The sequence below is a fragment of the Colossoma macropomum genome, unplaced genomic scaffold, assembly GCF_904425465.1.
Source record: "Colossoma macropomum unplaced genomic scaffold, Colossoma_macropomum, whole genome shotgun sequence".
Taxonomy (NCBI): domain Eukaryota; kingdom Metazoa; phylum Chordata; class Actinopteri; order Characiformes; family Serrasalmidae; genus Colossoma; species Colossoma macropomum.
Window position 1 is genome coordinate 40038779 of NW_023494787.1, and position 26324 is coordinate 40065102.

The 26324-nt window shown below is 39.4% G+C and overlaps 1 protein-coding gene across 2 annotated transcripts; it reads right to left on the reverse strand.

The window, feature by feature from the left end:
- Window positions 1-2598: 2598 nt before the first annotated feature.
- Window positions 2599-25445, reverse strand: ago3b (argonaute RISC catalytic component 3b). 2 transcript variants are annotated; one of them, XM_036567335.1, is made up of 19 exons: window positions 24761-25445; window positions 16900-17071; window positions 16405-16525; window positions 14096-14304; window positions 13847-13983; window positions 13493-13627; window positions 12889-12976; window positions 12315-12462; window positions 10265-10384; window positions 9269-9391; window positions 8188-8321; window positions 7409-7593; window positions 6685-6844; window positions 6490-6580; window positions 5803-5997; window positions 4625-4759; window positions 4409-4510; window positions 3793-3992; window positions 2599-2897 (listed from the first exon to the last, which is right to left on the reverse strand). In XM_036567335.1, exons 1-19 carry the CDS (start codon window positions 24777-24779, stop codon window positions 2789-2791), a joined length of 2583 nt encoding a protein of 860 aa, XP_036423228.1. In that variant the 5' UTR covers window positions 24780-25445; the 3' UTR covers window positions 2599-2788. The 2 variants fall into 2 exon arrangements, with proteins under 2 accessions (XP_036423228.1, XP_036423227.1); XM_036567334.1 differs by having other exon boundaries at window positions 9248-9391.
- Between the last annotated feature and the right edge of the window lie 879 nt (window positions 25446-26324).

Sequence of the window (26324 nt, forward strand, 5' to 3'; positions counted from 1 at the left end):
AATAAAGAAATCCCATCTCCAACATGGACACGGTAATATAGCACTCTGAAATCTGCATGCCTACCACTGTTCTTTCCCACTTTTTGAACAAATCCACCTACTCTAACATTCAAAATCCTTTGTCAAATGCCACATTAGCCAGCAAACAGTGTTTATGATGAAATCTCATTCACAAGTTGTGGTATTTATCGGACAATGACAATATACCAGAGCCGTCAACGGTTGGCTTATTGCACTGAAAGTCTTTCAGTGTTAGTCAAAGTCAACAGTAAAAGAATGAAAAAGAATCCATTACTGATAGGTTATTTACGGATGATTTACAGATGAACTACTGATAGTTTTTTGATAAAAGCAATATGTTCACAAAAGGATAGAAAAGGATTAAGATGTAAATGGTTAAAATATCAACGTTTTCTTGTAAAGTGAGTATGCAAGATATCAAAACATTCAATGACCTCCCATGAAGTTGTGTCAACATATTTCAGTACCTTCTGGAGGCCACAACTACATGCCAGCGGCTACATTTAAAGGAATAGTTCGTAAGTGACAAAAGCATTTACAGTATTTTTTTTTCCCGTCTTGACTTGCGTTATTTCAAAACTGAAAATAATCAATAATAGCCGTTTGTTCACATGGTCTCCAAATAAGTGAAAATAGAGCATGATTTTGAACCCAATTCAATGAATTCTTCAATGAATAAATGTCAAATCATCTTGCTTAAACAACTGATCAATGTTAAACAGGATTAGCATGTTTGATTCTGGCTAACTAAAGCAGTAAAACTGCTCACATGATGACTATAAAAATGTGAGGGTGTGAAGTCGAGCAGCTGGCACTAAAGAGGCGGTACAGCAAAATTAAAGCTGTTCTGTGGTGTTGGGATCTGAAGCTGGATCAACTAATTGAGTGTGTAATCTGTAGGCTACAGATACAAAGAGCACCACACACCACAGTACAGGTTTGATTCTGACTACCTGGTGCTCTGCTGACACAAGTTTAGAGAGCGACTGGAGTGACAGAAAGCCAAAATCGAACCTGTTCTGAGGTGTTCTGTAACATTTTGGCTAAGCTAACAACAGCTTAATTAGCAAGCCAAAAGTACCACGTACAACAGGCTTGTTTCCAGCTAACTGCTGCTAAAATGACACCCAGGATATCTGAGAGTCGCGTGACTTCTGTTAGGGTGAAGGCCGAAATCGAACATGTTCTGTGATGTGTGTAGCTCTTAGCCATCGCTAAGCTGCGATCATGTTTGGCTATTTTCCTTTTTCCATTCTTTCTATCACCGAGTTCACATAAAAATATTACTTCTTTGAACGTGTTTATTTAGCCATTCAAATGCGGAACAGAAATTTACCATGTCATAAATCTGAAATACCTGCACTATTTTTCATTACCGCAGCGTACCTTACTAATGTTAAGCTGCCCAACTCTACTCTGTTGTCTAAAAAGGCTGCCTGCAGCAATCAGAAATGTTGTTAACTTTTATAGTTCACAGTAAGTAAGTAAGTCTGCACAACTTTAATAAAGATCTTGGTGAGGTTTGAGAGGCTTAAGAGAAGTTTTGGGGATTTACGGAGATTTGGGTGACCACTGAGTTCTAGTGCTTGCTAGCAATTTTAGCTTTGCACATCCAGTTTTTGAAGTAAAGAAGCAAAATTTGGACTCTAAACATGTTTACTGGTTACATCTGGGCTAAGTGGAAAATTGTGAGAATTTGATTTTCCACTGAACTATTCCTTTAAAGAGCACGCAGACATGCTTGCACACCCACTCCTCCGAACAGAAATCTTTCACCAACCTTGGGTTGAATTTAATGGATGTTGTACTTTCAGTGAAAGCACGGTTCTTAGCTAATGTGTCACTCACTGCTTGCACAGAAGAGGAGGGGGGAAAAAATACACCCCCTCCCCAACACAAAAAAACATAATAAGGTAATCATAAATGAATGTAAAGCTACAATGTTTTCCAAGCAGTGCATGAACACAGACATTAAATGTCTGTTTTACAACAGATAATGTAAGTAGGCCAAAAGGGCAGAGTCACCTCTGAACCTTGTTTAAGACGCACAAACACACAAGCATAAAAAACAGAAGAAAAAGGGTGTCATGACACATCAAGTGTCTCACACTAAGAGCTTTAAATGGATTCTTAAAAACTATATTTAATAAACATGGACCAAGCAAAAGATGTACTGTTTGTTTACAGTGGAACATAATGTCCACTGGTGATGACCCACCATCTTCCCCTGCATTTAAACCACTGGCATTATGATCAGAATCAAGCAAAACACTACATCTACCACCTCGTACAGTGACCGATCGGTTTCGCGGTGCCATACTGACCTCTAGTGGTGACCTAATCTTCAGCTCACTGCAGTGAAACTGCTTGACCTTCATGATAACTTTCATTCTCGCGCAATCAATTCACTTAAAGGACTCCATGAAGCTTACACACAGACAGACACACACAGACAAACTCAACGCTAATAAATAACAGTATAACTGCCAAACTTCTTTCTTAGGACTCACAGATCAACATGGCGAGAAGCAGAAAAAGAAGGAGTGAGTTCTTAGAAAAGACTGGCTGTTTGTTTTGTTTTTTTTTTCTATTCCATTGCATAACAGTGTTAATCCCACCCCTCCCATTGGTTTTAGTTACGTTTGGTTCGTTTTAGCAGCAGGGCAGCCTGTGGTTGGTTGCCGGTGCGACTGGGAGGAGCATTCTCCAGCTCCAGTGCATGATGCCAAGTGACTGACAGGTGAGTGTTAGCGAGGAGGAGGTGGAGTTAGGCGAAGTACATGGTCCTCAGGGTGTCGTGGTGAATCTGCACAGCCTTGGCCAGAGCCTGGGGATCCCGACCATTACTCTGCCCAGATACATGACTTCCCTCCGCACTGAGAGAGATAAAAATGTGGAAGGAAGAAAAGGGAAAAATAGAATTAGCACCTCAAGTCATGTTCAAAATGAAAAAGAACCCTCAACAAAACGGAAAGCTTTGACTAAACGTCTACTGACCTTCTGGAAGTTCTGCCACAGGACTGTTTTACAACTATTACTTTAGAGAACCCTACTTTTTTTGGTAAAACAGTACCAGACCTCCACTAGAATTGGTAGCAGTAATACAAATACCATGATATTACATTAATTCCATCTTATGTTACTTTGCTACCTGGGATATTTCATCAGTAACTTCACATAGCCAAGAGATGGATAAGAAATCTACACAGTGATCTCAGCATGTGAATACTGCCCAGGCTGAGCACAGCATGGGTTGCACAACATCTTGTTTGGGTGTTCGGATGAATCAACATATTGACATGACTATAAATTTTTGGTCAAAAATAATGCAGGCCAATTCCTAACCACAACACATCAAGGATTCACTAATGTGTCAAATATTGGAAGGTATACTGCATTTTAAGTACGTAGCAATATAATTGCAATACAGTATTTTTGTCCATATCACACAAAGCTAACTAGAATTATAAACTGCTGCCTTAATACTGCCTCTAAACACATGGTTTCCATTACCATAGAGTGACAATTAGCTTCAGTACATCTACATTATAATTTGACTGTTTTTTTTTTTTTTTATATCACAACAATTATCACAAAATTTACATACAATATTGCAGCGTGCCTTATTGCCCAATATCGCTCAGACCTAATGAGAATGTGGGTTTTTTATTTATTTATTTTAAACGGAGATCATAATGCCAGGATGGCCATTTCAAGAATAATACAATGTTAGGCTTACTGCCTAACAATGCCAGTCACAAGCTCGCTCACCTGTCATGCTCCTTGTCCACCAGGTGGTAGCGGGCTCGGAAGGCAACCAGGTGGGCGTAATAGGCTGGTGCCGGGATGGACACGGAGCGGGTGCAGCGCACATAAGTGTGGCACAGCTGGTAGGTTAGCAGCTGAAACTCGTCAGCTGTGAAGCCGTTGTCGTCCCATAGCACATGGTAGTGCGAAGGCCGGCTTGTGCCCTGTGACAGGTCAGAGACAGGCGATTAGGAGAGAGGTAAAACTAGGGTTATGGAAAGTTAGCTATTTGTTATCGTAATATTAGCCTTAAAATTAAGTAATAATTTTAAGTAACAATTTCATTGTGTAACAATTTCATTATGTTTTTATTGTGTGTTTTATGAACTCTTGTGTAGCTTTGTAAGCATTCTACAAATCAAAGGTATTTAAATGTTAAAAGATAAGAGATATATAAAATTTAATTATTGTTTGGCTTAAATCATTAAGCCTACATGTTATATAATAAGTATATCTAAACTGCAACATCTACCAGCTACACACAACTGGGATATGATATCTCAACAGGCAGAGAGGTAAGGATCTACTAAACTAAGGCAGATAAAAAGTTTAAGAGTTGATGTGGACTCTGTGTGTTTACCTGTATTCCAGCATGACTGCAGAGGTAAAAGTCAAACTCGTATGGATGGGTGATATCTGTGTCCACAGTGGTACCAGCAGGAATGTTACCACTTCGCCCAACCTAAGAAAGCAAGGCAGAAAGAAAGAAAGAAATAAAGAAAGAGAAAATAATAAGCTCTATTGTAAGAGTGTTAACAAGATGTTAGAGTTGGTCCAAGACAAAACTCTTTCTTACCCTCTCATTACGGTCAGCACAGAAAAGCCGTGTGTGGTGGCGTTTCTGGACAACGATGTAGGTGATGCCAGGTTGATACTCTCTCTCAAGACTGATACAGGCCTCACGAATAGCCAGCAGCTCATAGTACAGCACCTAGAGGTGTTTTATATTTAAAATATGTTTTTCTTAAACATTTGTGCAGAAACATAGCTATACAGAATGAAAGTTGCTACACTGTTAAATAAAGATTACTGTAGAGCTACATTTTTATTTATCAAGGAATAAACAATGTAAATGTACCCTAAAAAACAATGAATGGTCCTGAGGTCCATTTGTGTACGGTAAATGTTTTAAAGGTACACTACAGTGACTTTTTTAGAGGGAAGTTCATATTGTAATATGTATGTATGTATGTATGTATGTACGTGTAAGTGGTAATACAGAAAAATATAATAAAAAAGCCTGGAGTCAAGGGTGTATGGAGTCAACATAAAAAAGCGCAGTGGAATGTAATACAATTAAGTGCCCTAACTACCAATGGTGTGAGAGGTACCGCCCCAGCTACAGCTTAGTACCTTTGTTTCAGTAAGCATTATATCAGGTAACCAGTTTTAGATGTCATTCAGTGTCAGACCCTTTAACTTTATACTATATATTTTTTATATAGTCATTCCCTAAACTTAATAAATGAGTAAAAAAAAATAAAAAATACAAAGTAATACAACAAAAAAATTAAACATAAAATAAAGTCACCAGTGATTTAACCTCCTCAGTCCAGAAAATTTTTGTCTCTGCTCTACTGGACAGCGAAGTTCATTCAAATCACTAAAAAACAATATTATCCCCAAACTCACAGAACATAATCTATCACTCCTAAGTACATAAGATAAAACATAAAAGTAAAACAAAACAAATAAACAGATCTATAAACAAATAAACATAAAAACAAACTAACAAACAAACAATCTTGAATGATTGTGTTTTGTAAAGCAGGAGAAAAGAAAAAAATCTATTAAATGATCAACGAATACAAAGACTGAGTCCTGTAGAAACACATAAAAGTGAGTGTGGTGACACACCTGTATCTATAGAGTTAGAATACCTGGGAAAATGTCCAGTATACTGGACGTTTGGAATGAGGAAGCTATACAGCACTGTTTTCCAAATTTATAGTAACTAAAGGTAGCAGCTCTAACCTGGCGGAATTGTCCCTCAGACACGCCATCCCTGTAGAAGATGAGTCGGGTGGGTTTGTAGCGGGTGGATTTGTAGAACTGGATGAGCAGCTCTCTAACCATAGAGGCCAAGTCCTGGATGATCTCCTGCCTGGGCCTCTGGACCCGCACTGTGGCACAGTACCGGCTTGGGTGGGCATCCATACTCCCCACCACCTATGTGGAGAACACGAACACACAGGGGAACAGAAAGAGAAATGTATAAACCTGTTAATCACATCTGCATTCATCTGCATAAATTTATCTTTTAAATAGTCGTTGAGAAAAGGACTGTCAGCATTACGGCGTGCGTAAGTAACCATGCCAGAAAGATGATGACGAAGGGGAGAGAAGGCAACAAAGTCAAAGAAACATAAAAGACACAACCAGTGACCGAGAGAGAGCGAGAGAGAGAACGTCACAGAGAAAAGCTAGTCATTTTATTAGGTCAATGCATTTTGTCTTGCTAATGATGTAAAATAAAGCCATAAAATTAAACAAAACAGATTTGTATTTGTAATGTATAGAACTGATGTAAACGCAGAACTGACGGAAACACAGCCGAATTTGCATATTTTTTGCAACTGTCAGTTATTAACTTGAATTTAATTTGACAGCTGGATGGAAACCTGACGAGAGAGAGAGAAAGACAGAGAAATAATTTCTCACTGCAGCAATTGAGGGTTTCTTGCCGTCTCCTGCTGGCGGGTGAGTGACATCAGCACCGAGGAAGATAACTGGCTGCTGGAACACCGAAGGACTGAAAAAAGAAAGAGAAAAGGCAGCAAGAACAATGAGTCCTGCTGTTTGGCCTTTCGCACTGTAAACATCTACAGGCCAACAATATGTGCTAACAGGCTGTACCGTTGATGTGGGACAAGGATGTTGTTGATGCCGCCTAGTTTAACGTTGATCTTGAGGCAGAGGTTGGAGAGAGTCTGTGGAGAAGTCTTCACCACATTCTTCACCTGCACACACTGAGTGGCCATTCCTAGAAGAGTGTCTCCAACACGCTTCACCTCCGCTGCACACACAGATTTAAATACAGCTGCATATGAATGATGGTTTAATGGTGTTTTAACACAATCCTTCCCTTTTTTGTACATCCATTTATAATCCACGTTATTTAAACACAGTCATTACAATAGATTCTACACGATTGTGTGAAGGGTCTCTGAGCCAGTCTACAGGTTGCAAAAGCGTGTTTTGTGTCCAGATTGTATCTATTTACACTCGTCGTTTCTGTTTTCCCATTGTTTAATTTCTCCTCCATTTATATCAGTCGGCATGGTTGGCATGGACACTTTTATCAGCACCGAGTGCAAGAGGGTGCTGGAAAAAACATGGTAATTCTTTAAAATTCACCCAGTAAACAAGTTTTCTGTAATGTCAAAGAACAGGGCTACATCTCTGTGTGCAGGTCAGCGATAGCTAGCAAAATGAACAGAGGTCTGGTAAAACATGGTCCTTGCCAGGCGGAGAACAAGGGAAAGCGCAGTGGCACTTACATTTCACAAAAAGGGCCTTAGACTAAAAAGGGGAATGTGTGCCTTTATGTGCTGACGGTGTGTTTGTTGCAGATCTCTACCGTAGACAGGAGTTTTCCCAGGCAGGATGACGATGATGAGTTGCAGTCCAGCGTAGGTGTTCTTCAGGTGTCTAAACATGGGCTCCACGCTGTCTGCTCCCTGAGCGTACTTGCAGAAGCATGGCTGGCCCTGGATGGGCATGCCTGCGTCTTTCGAGATCTTTCGCAGCTGGTCTGTGAAGCTCCTGCACAGAACAACAGGGAGTCAAATTACAAAGAGCGCTTGCTAATATGGATAAAAATCCTCACACAATTTTTATTGTATCATTTGATAATTACCAATAATTACAAGCATTTCCTAATGCTCATTGTATCTGATGATTATCTAAATCTGATTTTTACAAGTTCAAATTGTGGAAATTCAAACTGGGTACAACATTTTGGGAACATAATTCCCTCAAGAACTGCACAACTAAACAGCTGAATATTACACAGCAAGAGCGCCCAACCCTCCCATGTTCAACTCACCTTGCAGAGTGTAGCTCCAGCCCAACTCTAACACATCTGATTTATCTAATCATATCTATCTAATCAGATCTAATCTGTAAAGCCAGGAACATGTAAATTATAGAGGGAGGTATGTTAATTTAGAGTTGGAGCTGAACTTTGTAGAAAGGTGGATAATCAGAAGTATGGTTAAACAGCCCTGCTATTAAGATCAACTGCAAATAGTCTTAAAGGATAAGAATCTGTTTTCATATGTTGGACATAAAACATTATTGCTTAAAAATACATAATAGGTCGAGCTCCTTAAGAAGAAAGGAAAAGACATGACATACTTGAGGATCTCCTCTCGGCACTGTCTCTGGGTGGCGAAGCAGGCGATGGCCCACATTTTGATTTCTACACCAGTATGGAACTGCTTTCCTCTCATGTCCCATACTCCATGGCTTGGGGTGGCTACTGTACGATTCTACAGACACACATACACAAACCTGGGGTCATCTACTGAGAGTACTCTCACTGACATGGACACACCCTCTGCCTGCAGGTTCATTCGGATGTTTAAGCTTTCAGAAAATTTGCATATGAGCCATTTTGTAATGCAGGTATATTACACAACATACCGTATGAGTTATGGGGATGGTATGCATAATGAGGAAGTTGAGTTATAGCACCTAAGGTACATTTGCTCAATACACAAATTATAATTAAACTGGAAGTTCAACGACAGCCATTGCCAAGCAGTTTTTCAGGTGTATGCACCTCAACAGCTGAGAAATGAATAGAATGCACGTTTATAATAAATGCCAACCAATAGGATATTGCTTTTGTTCAGGTTAAATAAACATTCAATGGTAAAAGTACACTAATTAGTAAAAGTGATAATCAGTATTCAAGAACACAACTTATTTCATATACAGTGCTGTGCAACAGCATTAGAGAAAATTATTTGTAAAGGGATTCTTCTGAGCATTAAGATTTATTTGTTCGAAACAACACTAACATTAAAATAAATACAAATAAATACACAAATAAACAATACACTGTAATTGAATGTCTGTTGGTATATTAGTGTAACCATTTCCAAAGCTCTTCTTGAGTTAGTCCAGTATTTACAGTCAGTTACCATCCAATACCTGCTAATCAATCCTTCATTAAATTAAATCAAGCGCTGCTGATGAAATTGAACAAATCCATGCAATGACTGGAGTGCAGTAAAACACAGTCCACTACCACACAAATCAGACAGATATGCACACAAACAATGGGAAAAAAAAAACCCATTCACTGAAACCCAACATCACACCCCAAAACCTACCGAACTACATCTAGTAGCACAACACACCAAGAAACAAACACACACGTAAGTGTCGTGATTGAAAGGAGAGAAGGTACCAGAAAGTGTTCAGAGCTCACCCTGCCGCCGTACTGCAGCATGGGGGCGGGCAGGACGCGGCCCGTCACCTCCGCCATCTCGTCCCGCACACGGAACTGGAATTCCTGCACGAACGGGTCGGCCTCGTAGTTTGCACTGCGCACCTAAGACCGGCAGGGAGGGGGGGAAGGGAGAGAGACAAAGCAGAAGTAAAAGATATTAGCTTAGAATATATTTCTTCACATTGTTCTTGAACTTTCAAGGTTAATTTCAAGCTGGGGCTTCAAGCCAAGGCTTCAAGCTGGGGCAGAGTTGGGGTCACGACTGTTATAGTAATATATCACATATAAAAGTGATTCCTGTATCGACATTTATGAATGTAGGCTACTTTTACATGTGCATTCAAGTTTGAGACTTTAATTATTGTTATTTTTATAACATTCTGCTCTAGAAGAAGAAGAAGAAGAAGAAGGCATTGCACTCTGGTCCCTTTTGCGCATTGCATGTTCTGGAGAGTTTTCTGAAGTTTATTTAATAAGTTTATCATCTGCTGATATGAGCATGAAAGAAGTGAGCATCCATTACTAACTTTCATTAGACATACATACTCTTTTAAAAACGTTTAAAAAATGTTCTCAATCTTACTTACTTACTCATTTTTACTTTAGTTTTCAACAAAAAGTTTAAGGTAAAATGTCTGGTGTGTTTGTCACTGTCGTATCGTGATTCTTGTAATATGCATCATTTCGTGAAATTGCTGACAGTATCCAGCCTTAGTGATCACCAACCCCAGTCCTGGAGATCTACTGTTCTATGGTGTCTAGTTCCAACCACAACTGCCACACCTGCTCTGCCTAATTAACTTCTTCAATAGTCCCTGATGGCTATATCAAATGTATTAGTGTTAATGAAGGGGGGAGGGGAACATGTTGGAACTAAGCTCTGCAGGAATGTAGATCTCCAGGAGGTGGGATAATGACCACTGCTTTAGGACACTTTTACTTCTCCAGGCCACTAAGGGGTAATGTGATGCTCACCAGTCTGCTGATCTCCTCTTGCCTGTCTGGCGCTGAACGAGCTGTAGCTTTGATCATGGTGGAGGTCTGGTTGTCTGTCAGTTTCTTTATGCACCGTTGCCCAGCTACAATATTACACACCTGTAAGAAGACGAGCGAGTTGAAAAACAGTTATACATAGTTACCACAGATAAATGGGGAGAGACAGAATACAAATAGAAGAGCAAACATGAGCATGGAAGAAACAGAAACATACTTTGCAAATGTGGGGGTGAGTTACAAAAATCTAAACAAATTAAGCTGTAGTACTGCATAAACATTGTATAGTAACTATGTTATATTTGTAGCAGTAATTACTTAGTAATTGCTGTACAGTAAGCTAGCGCATCAATTATCTCAGTATATTATGTATTATAGTTAGACACTCCCACAATACACAATATGTATTACAATATTACATTTTTGTAGAGTTTGAAAGGAAAATGCATAATACTATTATTATTTTTTATTTAACAATTGCCAATCAAACCGGATTGATTAGGCTCTCCTGAACTGCAGGCATCATCGGGATTCAACCAGGATCACATACCCACTATATACTCAGAAAAGCCTATCGTGGCATGATTTATCATTAGAACAATCTCATATTATATCACCCAGCCTTTTACCCTGACACAGAAGTAGAGAACTGAGCAAACATCTTAGGCTATGTTTACACAGAAGGTAAAAGTGGCCCAAATCTGATTTTCTCACAAAATAAGATTTTGTTGTTTGGCTGTTCACAATATCTTTTAAATGTGACCTACATGCGACATTAGTCTGAACAGATCAGCTCCTAAACCAACCCGCATGCGCAAAAGAACAATGCTTAATGTTGCATCACGTGGCTCATCTAGAGGTAAACAATCATGACTATGAACGAAAGCCAGTCGCTCCCAGAGCTTTCAGTTTCACCTTCACCAGCATCACAGGAGCGATCATGATGTTCCAAAAGTGGATTGGAATTTCATGAGCGACCAGATTGCACTTGAGCTCTCCGTAAAAACAGTGTGGCCGCTTCTTTGGTTCATGTCCTCCGATTCTTTAAACTTTGCTTTCAGACTTTTAACTGTTCTTTGATACTGCAGCCACGCTGTCCTACGGCCGCATTCAGCAATTTCTTTCAAAATCTCTTCGAAGACGGAGGGGTTTGGATATGTCTCTTCTAATTTTTTGGTACAGAAATATCGGTCTAAATGTTTATGAGTCTCAGCAGCGCGAAATGATGACAAATGTCGAGTTGGATTGACGTAAATGTCGCATGAATTCCGATCTGACTGTTCAGACTGAGTCGCACTGCCACATATCGGATACGGATCGGATTTCAGTACCACAAATCGGAATTGAAGATGTCAGATTCGATGTGTTTTTGCTGTTCACACTGCCACACAGATGACACATATACAAAAATTCCTGTTAAAAAAACAAACAAACAAAAACAACCAAACAAACAAACAAAAAAAACAACACCAGTTGATATTTTGTGAGTTTGTTTCCAGATTTTTCCTGGACGTTCCTAGCCATTGTTTTTGTTGCATTTCATTGCCAGTATACTTGATTTAACGTAAAACAGCACTGAATAGCTTGGAGCTAATAAAAACTTGTAAGCAGAGTAGATATGCAGATAAAGCTTTTCAAATGTCATTTTCTCAGGTGCCTAAAACTTTTTTAGAACAACTGTAACTGAAAAAAAATTCATAGCAGTTGGAACTGTGGAGACTATCTAAGTAACCGACACTTCTGTTCATAAAGAGGCTGCATGTATTAACTTGCCTGTACTTCCACAGAAACAGAATTAAACTAAAAGATGGCTCTGCAGGGGTGATTTTCCAGGGATTTCTGTGCCTTGTGATGCTTCTCACTAGGATCAACACAGTGAGCTTGATAATAAATGTTCCAACTAAATAAACATCTATGAACATCTCATGACAACAATCACTTTGAGACAACCACTTAAGAGTTGTGTTCCACTAGAACACAAAGTAAGCTACCTTCACTATTAAACATTAACAGTAAAGTGCAAGTGACTCACCTCCAGGGGCAGATAGGTGTGCTTTTGCTCCTGGCCCACCTGGAGGCAGGGCAGATGGGGATATTTGAGCTGCAGGTTGTATTTCTCTCGGAAGTACTGTGCCACTGTTCTCTCAACGGTCTGTCCATTCTCCAGTTGCAGAGGAAACCTGAGTGAAAACACTGTAGATGTGACAAGATGTTCTACAATGAAGGGACAGAAACGTCTAAATAGTGACAATCTCAGCAAATATCTTCAGATTCAGCTTCATTTTGGAACCCTTCTGTCTGATTGATAGTCATATTAAATCAATGAAGCTCAAGAAATAACAGAAGCTATAACTAATAAATCAATACAGTAAAAAAAAGAAAAGCAGTTCCAAAAGCTTTGAGTCTGAGACATCTCACCTACCTTTAACTACAAGATAGCGCTATAGATGGAAGAAATCAACAAGTGAGGCACATGGAAATTCTCTGAAGCTATAAAAAGATCCATGCTCCTGGTGTCACTTTAGCTTAAAACCTCAAAATGTCCAAAATGGTAATTTTAGCTTTAGCTGCAAGTAAAGAAGACTCGATGCCACTTATTGACTCACGTTTGATGGCTGGCAGGCCGGCGAGTGACGTTACACACTCTATACTTCCGCCTCATGGTGCCACAGTGGGTCACCTCCACCTTCAGACCTGAGGAAAGGATCAGATATTCCAAATTACAACTTACTAATCTGTGCAACCTAAACCTCCACCACTGACATCATCTTTTCTGTTCCATGTTTTTCTGACATGATGCACCAGTTTCTCAACCTGATCCTTCATTTGCAGAATCAGTCAGCTGCATAAATATAAGGAACCATAGAGGAACGGAAAAGAATAACTGACTGAGTGGAATCACTGGCAGACATTGCTTTTTATAGGCTTTTTATTTTTAGATTTCTATTATCCAGTTGTTGACTAGCTTTTGCACATTTGTGTATGAAGGAAGTGTAAAAGCAGGGCATTTGATCAAGCTAAACAGCACATTTTAAGTTTTGATCACGGACAGCAGATAGCATATTTTGGATTCAAAACTGAGCGTCATCAATAGGCCTACCCTAGAAGCCTTAGTCTGATGATCCCACACATGAAACAGTGCAACATCCAATAGTTCGATAAAAGGACTGCTATTCTAGATTTTCTTTTGTACTTGCAGGAGAGCTGTACCTTTGATTTCTTTGGTGAATTTTACTCTGTGGGAGTCTGTAAGGGGACGGGGCTGCTCATCGATGTTGTGGATGTCGAGAACCTCACACATGAACTGGATCACCGGCTGGGCTTTGTAGAAGGCCGTAGCAGACACTACAGCCAGAAGAAACAGGAACAGGGAAAGAGATCAAATTCAACATGGAACATTCTCAAATCTAACAATGAAACAGAATCTTAACACAATGCCAGTTTTCTTCTCTACACATTCTGTGCACATTACTGGACAAAGCTTTGCAGTCATTTCAACAATTACTATTTTAACACATTTATAAACAGATCAATCAACCTTCAATTCAGTAATGCAGCACTAACCATCTATATTCAGCATCATTTTCCACATAGCTGGTCGCACTGACTGGTGGAACCCAAACCACACCTCCCTGCCCCCACCCAGTGGGTGATCATAACCTTCAGGAGAGGAGAAGAAAGACCGCCCCACTGGGGTGTACCTGAAAAAAGAGACAACATCTTTTCATTTCCAATCTGGACCAATAATTCCAACGGTCTGAGGAGTCAGAGTTTCACAATGTTCACAATGACCTCAACAGTCATGGAGCTTACCTCATGGATGGCAGGTGGCGTAGGACCACATCTACAGCATGGACAGGGTTAGTGCTGATTGGCTTGTCCAGGTCTAGAGGCTCAGGCATGCTCCGTCCTGTTAGTACTTCGTGCAACATATGCCAGCTGACTAGTGACACAAACTTGATGGAGACTTTAAAGGGCCGGTCCTTACCACCCTCGCCAGGCAAAGTCACATCTAGATCTACCTGCATAAACAAGACAGCAGCATGACTCAGGGTTTTTGTGGAAGGGTCGACCTGACAAGTTAATGACTTCCAACTACTGTAGCACTGAATGATTTTTGAGCATGTTACCAAAGACGTGAATTAGTCTAAAGCAGTGTGGCTGCGTGCCCCAAATACCCCTCACCATCTAACTTTGCTCTGGATATGTGTTTTAAAGTAGAGCTGAACAATTTGGGGAATTTTTCAATTTTCCTGACCAATATTGCAACTGTGTTTTAAATAGCAATTCTTTTCTATAATTTAAGGCACAGTGGTCACTTGCTAAAATATCTTAAGTGAATTCTGGCCTTAATTTTTCCCTTCACCTCAAGTCACAGGTTCACAGCTCTGGTCCTGGAGTACCCTCTGCCCTGCACATTTTTGTGTTTTTCTGCTCTAAAACACCCCGTTTAACTCAGAAAGGGATTATTAATTAACTCCTTAGTTGGATCAGATGTGTTGGGAGGTTGGAAAAAACTAAAATGTGCAGGGAAGGAGGTACTCTAGGACCAGTGTTAGGACCAATGCCTAAAGTGAACTGCATAAAATCTCTTCAGGGAAGCGCTTAAATGGAGAGTCCATGAATGTAAACTTAGTTTTCAAGTTTAGGTTTCAGTACTTCAGCTTTTGACAACTACACGTTTTTCCATTTACAGCTTTAAATGTCTCCCTTAAGCATTGACTTAAAGGAGACTAAATAAAGAAAGTTGAATTTTCCTTGCCCATTACTTGTTATTGTTTATTCCATCTGAGAAATGTTATGTCCATATAATTTTGGCATATTTTCCTTTCAAAAAAAGGCATGTGATTTACTAAGCTGTTGGGATTTTCTTTGCATGTCTACATCAGAACAAAGTAGTGCTTCTCCCTCCAGTAGAATAACCACACCCACCAACCCAGCCTTCATAATGTCAGTGGGTCATTTCAAGCCCTAGCTTGTATAGGCAAGCAAACGCCTGGTTAGTTTCTGTATTGCAGTTTAACTGGTAACATGATGTGCCCACCAGGATGAATGTTTGCATACTTCTTGCATTTAAGGATTGTCAGTTCTTGGTTAAGCTCTTGAAAAACAATGCAATTACTGAGTAACATAGGTGATGTTTCAACTGCGAGCACTGAATTTTCTGACCTCAATTAGACTAGCGATACAAAACTGATATGTAGAAGATGTCTAAGATAAGCACACGTTGCTTCAATGTCTCTGACGGATCTATATAAGAGGGTTAATGGTAATTTTCTGGTTGTATGACTGTGAATGTGTGTGAATTTGAACATAAATCCTTAGCATTTGAAAACATCCTGCTGCATCCTGATCTGTGTTTGGGCCTCCACGCCAGTTTCTCTGTGTTCTTTATCTGACTCTGGTTTGAACATATACGGCCTGACAATACTGTGGCCCACTGCAGCCATTTTTGAGCTATACAGAGCAGCACAACGACATCCCTGACCCTGCACCTGTTTTGCCCAGTCAGATCCCCACCGCGCCCTGGAGTCGGCTAAAGAGTCTTCTTGTTTTACTATATAAAATCAATGCCTGGAAAACAACCCTTTCTTCACAGATGAGAAAATGCACATTATGTGAGTGCCTGGTTGCTTCTGATTGGCCCAATAAATCTATAGGAAGTTCTGTTACTAGGTTGACCTTTCCCCACTTAAAACTTGATCATTCATATAGGCTATAATTGAAACTGCAGCTCTTGCATTTGAAATGTGCATTCTTTTGAATTATGATTTCAATATGAAAACTTTTATTCTTTAGGCCTATTCTAAATGGTCTGACAGGTCAGTGTTTGTTATTCAAGCCTCCTCTTCATCCAATGTGAAAACCCATAGTGGCTAAAACATTTCCCTTCATTTTTTATAATGTGCAAGTTTTCAACTGCACTCTTTGCTTTTGATTACTACTTTGTGTGCTAGCACCAATGTAATTGTTGCATATAATTAACAAGAAAAGATAATTAAATCATTAAATGCAATTATTTATATGATAATTAACTGTCAGCCAAATGTTCATGATCATGACAGCCCTAACCAACTAAAAAGTCAGTATATAGCCCTGCTGTGTGGGTGTCTATGTCTTACCCCTGCTGTAGCCACTGGCAGGGGATGTGCTGTGTACAGGCTCCTCTTGCCATCATAGACTGGCCTTCTGTCCCCGAAGATGGTCACCTTAAAATGCTGCACCATGGAGTCCACCACTTCCCTAGGGTTTGCCGAAGGGAACAACACAGATTTACTAATGGATAAGTTGGACAGACGAGAACTGAGTCTGGTGTTTGGACATGACCCTTACAAGAAAGGGAGTCACTTTCTAGACTTAAGTGATTCAGAGTTACTTATGTAAATGAGTCACTTAGGTCAAACAATTTCAACAAAAGCACTTCTCAAATCTCACTGTTAGAGATACATAGAATTAGAGAAGTGAGAGCATGTGTACAATGATTTCTTTGTCAAAAGCCAGTAGAATATGTCTCCTTCGCTTGTATTCATAAAGCTTTCCAGAGGAAGAGTGGTGATCTAAAATCTGTACCATCAGTAAGGTCATCATAAATAATTAATTGTATGTGTATTACGCACCTGTTGACACGGCGAGGGCATCTTTCAGGCTTGATGTTCACCTCGTACAGGTAGACATCCATCTTGGGGATGTCCACCTGGAAGCAGTTGGCCAGCAGCTTGATGGGCTTCCCCATGGTGCCATAGCCAGGCCTCCGTGGCACGGAGAACAGGGGCGCAGCCCCAACGGCTCCTGCACACATCATTATTATTATTATTGTAAGTGGAATTAGCCAAAACAGACAAAGGAAGATATAGCACACTTGATATGTACATTTTATACAATATGGCCTACATGGATTCATTTGAATTACTACAAACATGAATGAATGTGTATGTCAATAGTAACATTTAAGCAGCAAGCTCTAATACATTTGAGCACAAATGTTCTTTTTTCATAATGGACAGTTACATGGTAAGTACAGAGTGAAGTGAGCAACTTGTTCCAAACAAGACAGCTCACTGACATCAAGAAGAATGTTCGATTCCTCAAGTATAGCTATGAAAATGCTACACTTACAGCATATTGATGATGAAATCTCCACAATCAAGAATAAGTGTATAATTCTATGTTTGGTTCATGAAAAGAAGTCAAAAAAGTTGTGTCGCTTAACTACTACACCTGTCAAACGACCAAAACAATGAATCACGATGTATCACATTATTTTGTGTTTCTTATATACATAGTTATATGAGTGGACAAAATAAGCTTTATCAGAATGTAGGCCTATTTATTACTTTAAATTATTCAATAACGGTACATTCATGCGTGAAATGCTGGGCACAAGCATATGAACCTGCACTTTTATCATGCGAGTTCCACTGTTTCTAAATTTTATGATCAACATCCAGTGAGAGCACCACTGTCTGCATGTTCCAACCAATGAGCGTGTATATATGTACGTATATCAAATATCATATATACAGTCAATGGTTTCAACTTCTCTGTGATTGTAGCCTCTCCCTTTTGCTCTCATTCACACAGATTGTGGATTCTTGTTACAGTCGTAGTAAAAGTAAAGATGGACCGAACAGTGTTTTTGGGGCTGATCCCCAATCATCTTTTGGCACGCTTGGCTGATAAGCGTTGGCATGGTGACAGCATTACCGGTGAAAATGAATGATCAGGGGAGCACTTTAGAAGTGTATATCATTTTTTGAGGCGGAAAAAGGCGGGAAAAAGGCATCAACTCGCAGGATCATGTAAGTTATAGAAATATCGGCCGATTGCATATTTCAGCTGAAAATTGTATTGATCTATGTATCGATATTGATACACAGCCAATCAATTTTTCCATCTCTAAGTGGAAGCTCTCAATACTCTGTCCACAATACTCTGCACACACTGTCCAGCATACTCTGTGGAAGGCATTCACTAGTATCAATGTTACTGATATTACTGTAAATATCTGTGTTGTGTTTTCCGTGTAAATGATACTTAAAGCTTGACGTAATTTGAATTTAAATGAGATGGCTACTATCAGGGTGGCGCAGTGGGTAGCGCTGTCACCTCACAGCGAGAATGGCCTGGGTTCGATTCCCGGCCGGGTGACCAGGGTCATTTCTGTGTGGAGTTTGCATGTTCTCCCCGTGTCTGCGTGGGTTTCCTCCCACAGTCCAAAAACATGCAGTCAGGCCAATTGGACATGCTAAATTGCCCCTAGGTGTGAGTGTGTGTGTGAATGTGTATGTCTGTCTGTCTGCCCTGCGATGGACTGGCGACCTGTCCAAGGTGTATCCTGCCTTCCGCCCAGTGACAGCTGGGATAGGCTCCAGCACCCCACCATGACCCAGGGGGATAAGTGATTTAGATGATGTATGTATGTATGACTACAATCATGGCCTGAATCCTAGCAAGTTACAATGTACTAGAAAATACTGATGATTAGGGGGGAACTAGAAAAAAAAAAAAAAAGATTAATGGCACACACAAAAAAAAATTGATAATTTATCACTTTAACATGTTAAAGTTAACATCACAATTTATTACTTTTAGTCTAAACACAACTGGAATGATTTAGAAATGCCCAGATGCTGACTGGCCATATACCTAATTGCTGATGCTGACTTCTTTTAGTTCAGAGTCAGAACAGCATGTGGTTTTTCTGGAACACTCAAGTTTTCTCATACATAGCTTTACTCGCAATGTGGATGAAGTCATTGTCTAAAGATGCTTGTTTCATACTAGAAAAGCTTTTGAGTAATCCAGCTGATTGTACATTAGAGACAGAATTTATTGAGGGGAAAAAAAAGGCATATTTGCTCAGGCGGGGGCAAGAGTCAACCGTCGAATGAATCTTGACACTAAAAAACTGGAGATTAAGATGTTACACAGCACGTGTTGCGAAGTGAGATACTCAACCTCACCAATTTCCTCCAGTGCCTACTTAGTGGAAACGCTACTGCAAACCTGACATCAAAGACAATGCAGACACACGCAACCCACACCACACAGTCACACTTCCCCAGACGCACACAAAAGTAAAAAAAAAAAAAATATTCCATCAAAGTCTGCTCAAAGACTGAGCAACCAAAGATCTGTGATCAAACTAGCATACAATGACATCAGACAGTTAAGTCTTTTTACCCTGACTCATCTCACCCCCTAGTTAGCAAATAGCTTCTGCATGTGCTGTACTGAACGCTACAAACCACACTGGACATGCATTACAAAGTTACTGAAACAGAATAACCATACAAACCTCAAAACTACTTTTAAAAAGCATTGAGACAACAAAGCCATAAAGAGCTGCAACTAACAATGATTTCTGTAATTGATTAATCGGTTTCAATTAAAATTGACATAAAATTGGAGTGTTACAATTTTTTTGTTTACCTTTTTTAGTTGTGCATAAACCTGTACTGTACTCTCCACCATCTGTTTTCCCTTTTTCATTCAACTGACGTAAATGGGGAGTGCAAACCTCATAATGACAACTAGAGGTGGGCGATGTGGTGGAAATAACAGATCAAGATACTTCAAAAATGTTAGCAATACACAATGTCACGATTTTTGATTTTTCTGATATGAAAAAAAAAATAAAAAGAGCCTGTAGCGCCACATCTAAAAAAGTACTTTTAAAGATTTTAGTACAAAGAGGACAACAGGGTGAATCTCTTTTTAATGAAACATACAGCGATAGAAGTATAGATACTGTACATTTTAAATTGTCTCTAATAGTAAATTTGGTTGTACGCTAGATAATATTTAGACAAATTTTAACCCTGATTCGCACCTTCGGACAAATTTTCACAATCGGAAGCGACGGACAGCACAGCTGATCTAAAAGTCAGAGAAGTGAAATGAGTCCAACTTTAGCCTCCTTATCTATAGAACCTATTTTCAAACATGTTTTTATTTGTACGACTGAAAATGTCCATGACAGCGATATGTTCAGCAGCACAGTAAACCTTCTAACCGCTGTTGCAGAATAACAGGAGGAGAAAGTAAGATTTGTTTGAGACAGATTTCAGATTGGCAGATTTAACTGGAACTGCCCTTTAAAACATGCTGCTCTTTCTACGTCGTGTTTCATGAAAATTATTGTCATACAAGTGAAAAATGAATTTCTACTAGTCAGTATTTTGTATTCATTTTTTATATGTGCAAATCCAATTCTGACTAATATTTATTAGTCAAAATTAAATTTTCACATGTAAATTCCTGAGATCAAGAAAAACAGGAAATAAAAGCTAAATACAGTCTACCACAGCAATTAAAATTTCAGCATGTCAATTTCATTTTTAATTGTAATAAAAATACCAAATAAACTTGGTTAGTAAAATTGTGACTGCAATTATAATGAGTTGTATTAAGACTTGACTTATTATTAGTTATTTTTATTATTTAACTGAAAAATTAAATCTTACATTTCAAAATATAATTCCAACAATTATAATTTTAAAAATTTGATTTTCTATAGTAAAAACATTTTGTGATGAAGAAATTTTTGTTTCTTGATTAAAAGTTAAAGGCAACTTTACCAAACAATTTACTTTTATTATCCAGCACTTCTTCTCTTACAATTTGTATCTCTGTTCCTGAGAATTTTGTTTTTCTTTGTTTTCACTCTTTTCGGCAACCAATTGGAGCTTCACCAGCGCTGGTCTTTAATATGTATGACTTCTTTTAAATGTGGATTTTGAAAATACATCAAAATACCTCAGCATTAAAAGTCACCAGTATGCTAATCACCGCCACGGTGACTTTTTCAATAGCTCTTATTTAACAGGCTGCCTATTTTGAATGGTGCAGCGCTGTTACCATCAAGTTTTATGAATCTGGCCCGTAGTGTTTTCCTAGTTAAGTTTTCTACATTGAAAGGCTATGTGTGGTTGTTTACTTATTGTTTGGCCTTTCTTAAACTCTGATTACTCAATTAATTGTCGAAATAATTCATAGCACTAATAAAATATATATTGAGTGGTGCAGAAAATACAACCTTACCATTTCCATCTTAATCAATACACTAAAAACTAGTACGCAGCACTGTTTGAGGAGCGTAGCTCAGGCAGTTCTGGTACAAAAGGCTAGTTAGAAATGCAAGTTATAGGACATTTCCAGCACAGTTGTGGAGAGCAGTGACTAGAAGGGTAACGGGGTGAGTGCGATCACACATTGTAGTGAGAGTGATTTACAGGAGATTTCAGAGTGAGGGTTGATACTGGAAGGCACCCAAAGGGGACTCTGCTGTTCCAAATGATTCTTGGAGTTCCCAGTGTGCCGTTGCCATGCCGACTGCACCCATGTGGCTGCCTTCTCTCCATGGCAACCAAGACTATACTAACAAGCAATAAGAGGAAAACAGGTGCTTCCATATATAGTCACTGGTCTACCTGTAAGAACAAGTCACTGATTCACACACACTCTCCCAGCACACCTCCAATCACATAGTTTAACAGTTTGTCATACTGATACTAACGTTCAGTATTTTTCACGTACTTTCAGAATTGTTCAGTATTTGCTGATGCTGATACAGATAAATAAACATATTAAAATATATATTAACATTATGGAGAAATATCATTTTTACTTATAGGGCTACAAATACACAAATTAATGAAATGCAAACTTTTTAGTGTTGTATCCCAGCGTCACCTAAACATTCTGCTAGTCCAAAGTACAATAAATAAATCAAATATCAGTTTGAAATATCTGACAAATCTTAACATTTAAACATTTAATATCTGATGCCAATTTATTTCTTGTAAAGCAATTATTTGCCAATACTTAAATATTTCTGGGGCTGAACAATTCGGATATAATATCTAATTTAAATTGTGATTTTTTAAAAATAAAATTTGGCTTTTTTGCCAAGAAGACCAGCACACTGATTTTTTCGGGCTTTATGCTTTAACACTGAACATAATGTGCTAGTTAGTTGTAGTAATGTTGTCATGTACACAGCACTCAGGTACTGGATTGCTTCTGACTGGTCTAACTCATTTGGCAGGCAAATCACGAACTCACTGTTGTTATGTAACATTTCCCTAATGTTAACAATATAGACTAGAATAAAAATTGCAGCTTTGGCGTTTAGAAAATTGTGCAATTTCAAATTGCGATTCCAATAAAAAAATAGATTGAAGTCCTAAATGATTCCGATACCATCATGCATTCCTACTACATACGCCTACACACACACAAATCCTTTTTTTTCTAAACTTAGCCTGGAATTCCTGAAAGGCTACGCTTACAATAGCTCCAGGTCCCTGAATGCAATACAGCAGGCTGAAGAGTTTTACAATCTACAGTGTCTTAGTGCTAAGAACAAATTTAAAAAAATATAATTTTACATTGTGCCAGTGGTTCAATATCAGCAATAGAGCAAAACAAAAAAAATGTTCAGGACAGATTGAGGAAAGTTTTGGTGCAGGATGAAATAGATGCTAAGATAAAAGTCTTTAATTCCGTGAAATAAAAGACGCCCACTAATGAGCATCATTATTTAAAACCACATCTTTCTTTCCATTTCCTTATCATAGTTCAACTGCAGGAGCTACTGTTAGCACCCTTGGAATGCACAGCCCTGTATTGTAAACCACGTGCAGGCTAAAGCTCACAATCAGGCTAGTACTAATCTGATCATCTGTGACCAACTATTATTAATACTTTGCTGTTTCATCAGTAAAGAGCTTTTGTTCTGTATCTTTTCCACTTAAAACATTTCTGCGAAATGTCATCAGTGCAGAAATTCCATTTGTATAGCTGGTACTTTAGTGACACAGCAACTGGCAAATCAGTCGCCATGACAACGAGCACTCAGAAGCCTCCCCCACTCTCCCCTGTGTGGCCACGCATGCGTTTGTATTCCTATCTCTGCGGGGTAGGCTATTTCTACTGACTTTACTAGCTGCAGTGAAGTCAGCAGTAGTACCTTTGGGCTCGTTTACTTTTCAAATAAAAGCTACATTTTATTTAAAATTTGAAAGGTATTACACTGCTACTACTGTCTACTGTGAGAATAACTTTGTGCACTTTGCACTGCAAGAATACACTTCTGTACTATAAAGATAACCTCCAACTTTTTTTATTCAACTGTGATACTACATACATGAGAAATGCCTGAACACATTTTGTTACACTAGGCAGTCATTATAGGAAGAACTATCAGAGTAATCTATCAGCTATTTTGATGATTTCTGTAAAAGTTAAACAATAAAGTGGTCTTATCTGAACAATACACTTTCAAAGGTTTCACAACACTTTACAGAAGAAGATAAATGTCCTTTGGAAATACTTCATATATACATAAAATGCTATTTCTTGTGGCAAAAAAAGAAAATGTGTATCCTTCAGGCCTGTTTCTCACTAAAATTCCAATGAACTGCCATTTTGAGAGTGTTTAACACTGCTTTGAGCCAACATTTCATGAACATCTGAGTATATTATCACACAGCAGTGTTTGCTGCAGAAATCTTCGCATTCTAAGCAGCTCGAGTACCACCACTATAAGAGATCCTGCTGTTGTGGGTTTCCTCTCTTTCAGTGATGCTCATTAATGCAGTCTGAATGTTAATCGCACGCCCTTGTTGAGAATCTTTAGCCTGACAAACACAGTCTCACTATGACCTGTGAATAATCTTGCCGTGTCCAAAATCTAACATGATCACACTAAATGATATGTCAAAGTAGTTTGCCATCATTTGTAGCACATTCTTTAGTATAGTACATATTGCATACAAAGAATAGTACAACTTGTGGTTTTGGACCACAAAACCAATAAACCGATTTGTTGAGAATGTAAACTTCATTTTTTATAATTCAGTAATCATTTTTAATCGAATTGTGACAACCCTGTACTGTACACTTGCCCACATGTATAGTGACAAACTTGATCTGAACAGAACTAAGGAGGCCAGCCAAAGTCCTCATAACGTTAAATTGTCCATACTTTCAACGGGTCCCCATAAAGCACGAAACACACACACACACACACACACACACACACACACAAGTAGCTCAGCAGCAGCACCTGATCGCCACACCACCTGTGCGTGACAGGCGAGCCGCAACGCCATGACGCGGAAAGCGCGAGCGCGTCAGGACCCTCCACGCGCGGCGCTGCCAAACCGCCTCCAACCTTCATAACCGATATAACCGACATCACCAACCGCCACACAAATACACAAACGAGCAGCTCCAAAAAATACCAACTAGCCCAACAGCTTAAGCACCCAAACAGTGAAAACTACAAGAACGTGTGGTCTTATCTCGTTTACTCTGCAGCTACACCCGCTATTCAACGATTTTAAACGTCTACAGAGCGCTGACTGTTGAACTAAGTATGTAAAAGCAGCACTGGTTAACACCGTCCCCTCCAGCTGACACTCATACAGGCTGACAGACAGGGTAGCCACTCGAGCACCTCTCCACGCTCACCTGTAGTACTGATTTCCATTCATGAGGTCTCTGCCCGGAGTCCAGTCAGCCGGCTTCCTACAGCTGGAGCACCGGCTCTCGGGGGATGGTGGTGGCGGGTGGTTCTCCTCTCCGGAGACGCTGCCGACGGGTCGGCTAACGGCTAACCGTCCTTTCCCGGACCGCTCTGGCCCGTCTCTCTCTCTCTCTCACTGCTGCGGCTGACGGAGCTGCGGGTCAGCTCGGCCCGAGCCTCATTCGGTTAGCACAGCAGCTCGTCTACTCGACGGGTAACGACACAGACAGGCTGACTAACAGCTGTGTCTATGCTCCGCTCCGCTCCGCTCCACTCCACTCCACCACCTTCTCTCGCTCGCCGGAGCTCCGTAATTACTCCCAGGTGACGAGTCAACACACCCTCGTGAAAAACTCCCAGGAGTAATAAAGCGTTTTTCTTTTTTGCTGCTTGTAACCGAGGAGCTGGTCTCTGGCTGCGACTCGAGGGCGCTTCAAACCCTTTAAACTCCCGCAAAGCGACAGGCTAAGCGGCTAACAGGATGAACGATGTCCGCGTATAAAAACGCAGCCCTCTGGACCGAAAGCGGGGCTTTTCTGTCGCTTTTTGTCGCCCTTCTGTGCCGGTTAGAGTGTCTCCGACTTTCGGTCCTGTAACCGGTTCACTATCTCGGTACAGTCAGGCTGGCGAGGGAGGGGTATCCACCGGAAATACCAACGGCAGGAAACAACGTCACATCCTGGAACCGTGTCACTCTCTCTAATCCACGTTACTAAAAATGTGACAATAAAGACAAAATTGCATTTAAAGATACAAAATAAAGACATAATTTCATTTAAAGATATAAAATACAGATATCGTTTAATTTAAAAATAAAAAACAAAGACATGATTTTATTTAACCCCTTAACAAAATATGGGCCCAAAGTTTTATTACACACTTCTATAACCTAAGAATATCTCCATTATTTTGCATTGAAGTCCCTGTGGCTACTAAGTAATAAGCCTTCGTAGGTAATAAGCCTGAATTGTTAAGGGGTTAAAGATATACAACATGATGCACCCAAAGAGAAGGGTCCTTAGTAGTTTTCAGTGAACAATAATAGATAATTATTAAGTATTTTAATAAATAAATAGTAATACCAATCAACTATTATATACTGAAGACTGGACGTAATGCAAACGCAATGTGCTTTAAAGCTCTCATATAGACACTCTATAAACATCAGTGTGATAGTATGTGGTTTTTTCCTTGTAGTTCTTTTAGTATACTGCAGTATTACAGCTATTTGAGAGGCTAAACATAAACACCAATATCAGTGCTCTTTATTCAACAAAAGAGAACTAAGTTAAATTAAACTTTTATAGGACCCTTGCAGTGCATACTTAACCTTGTCAACATCTGCTCAATCTGCTGTAAAAACTATGGGGGCTTTTTAGATTTCAGTGGAACTAAGAGATGCACACTGTAAAATGATTTCATGTTTTAACATAAAAAAATTAAGTAATCGTGGTTGCTTTAATATTTTAAGCTAATTGGATACAGACTGTTGTTCTGTTAACTTACTAT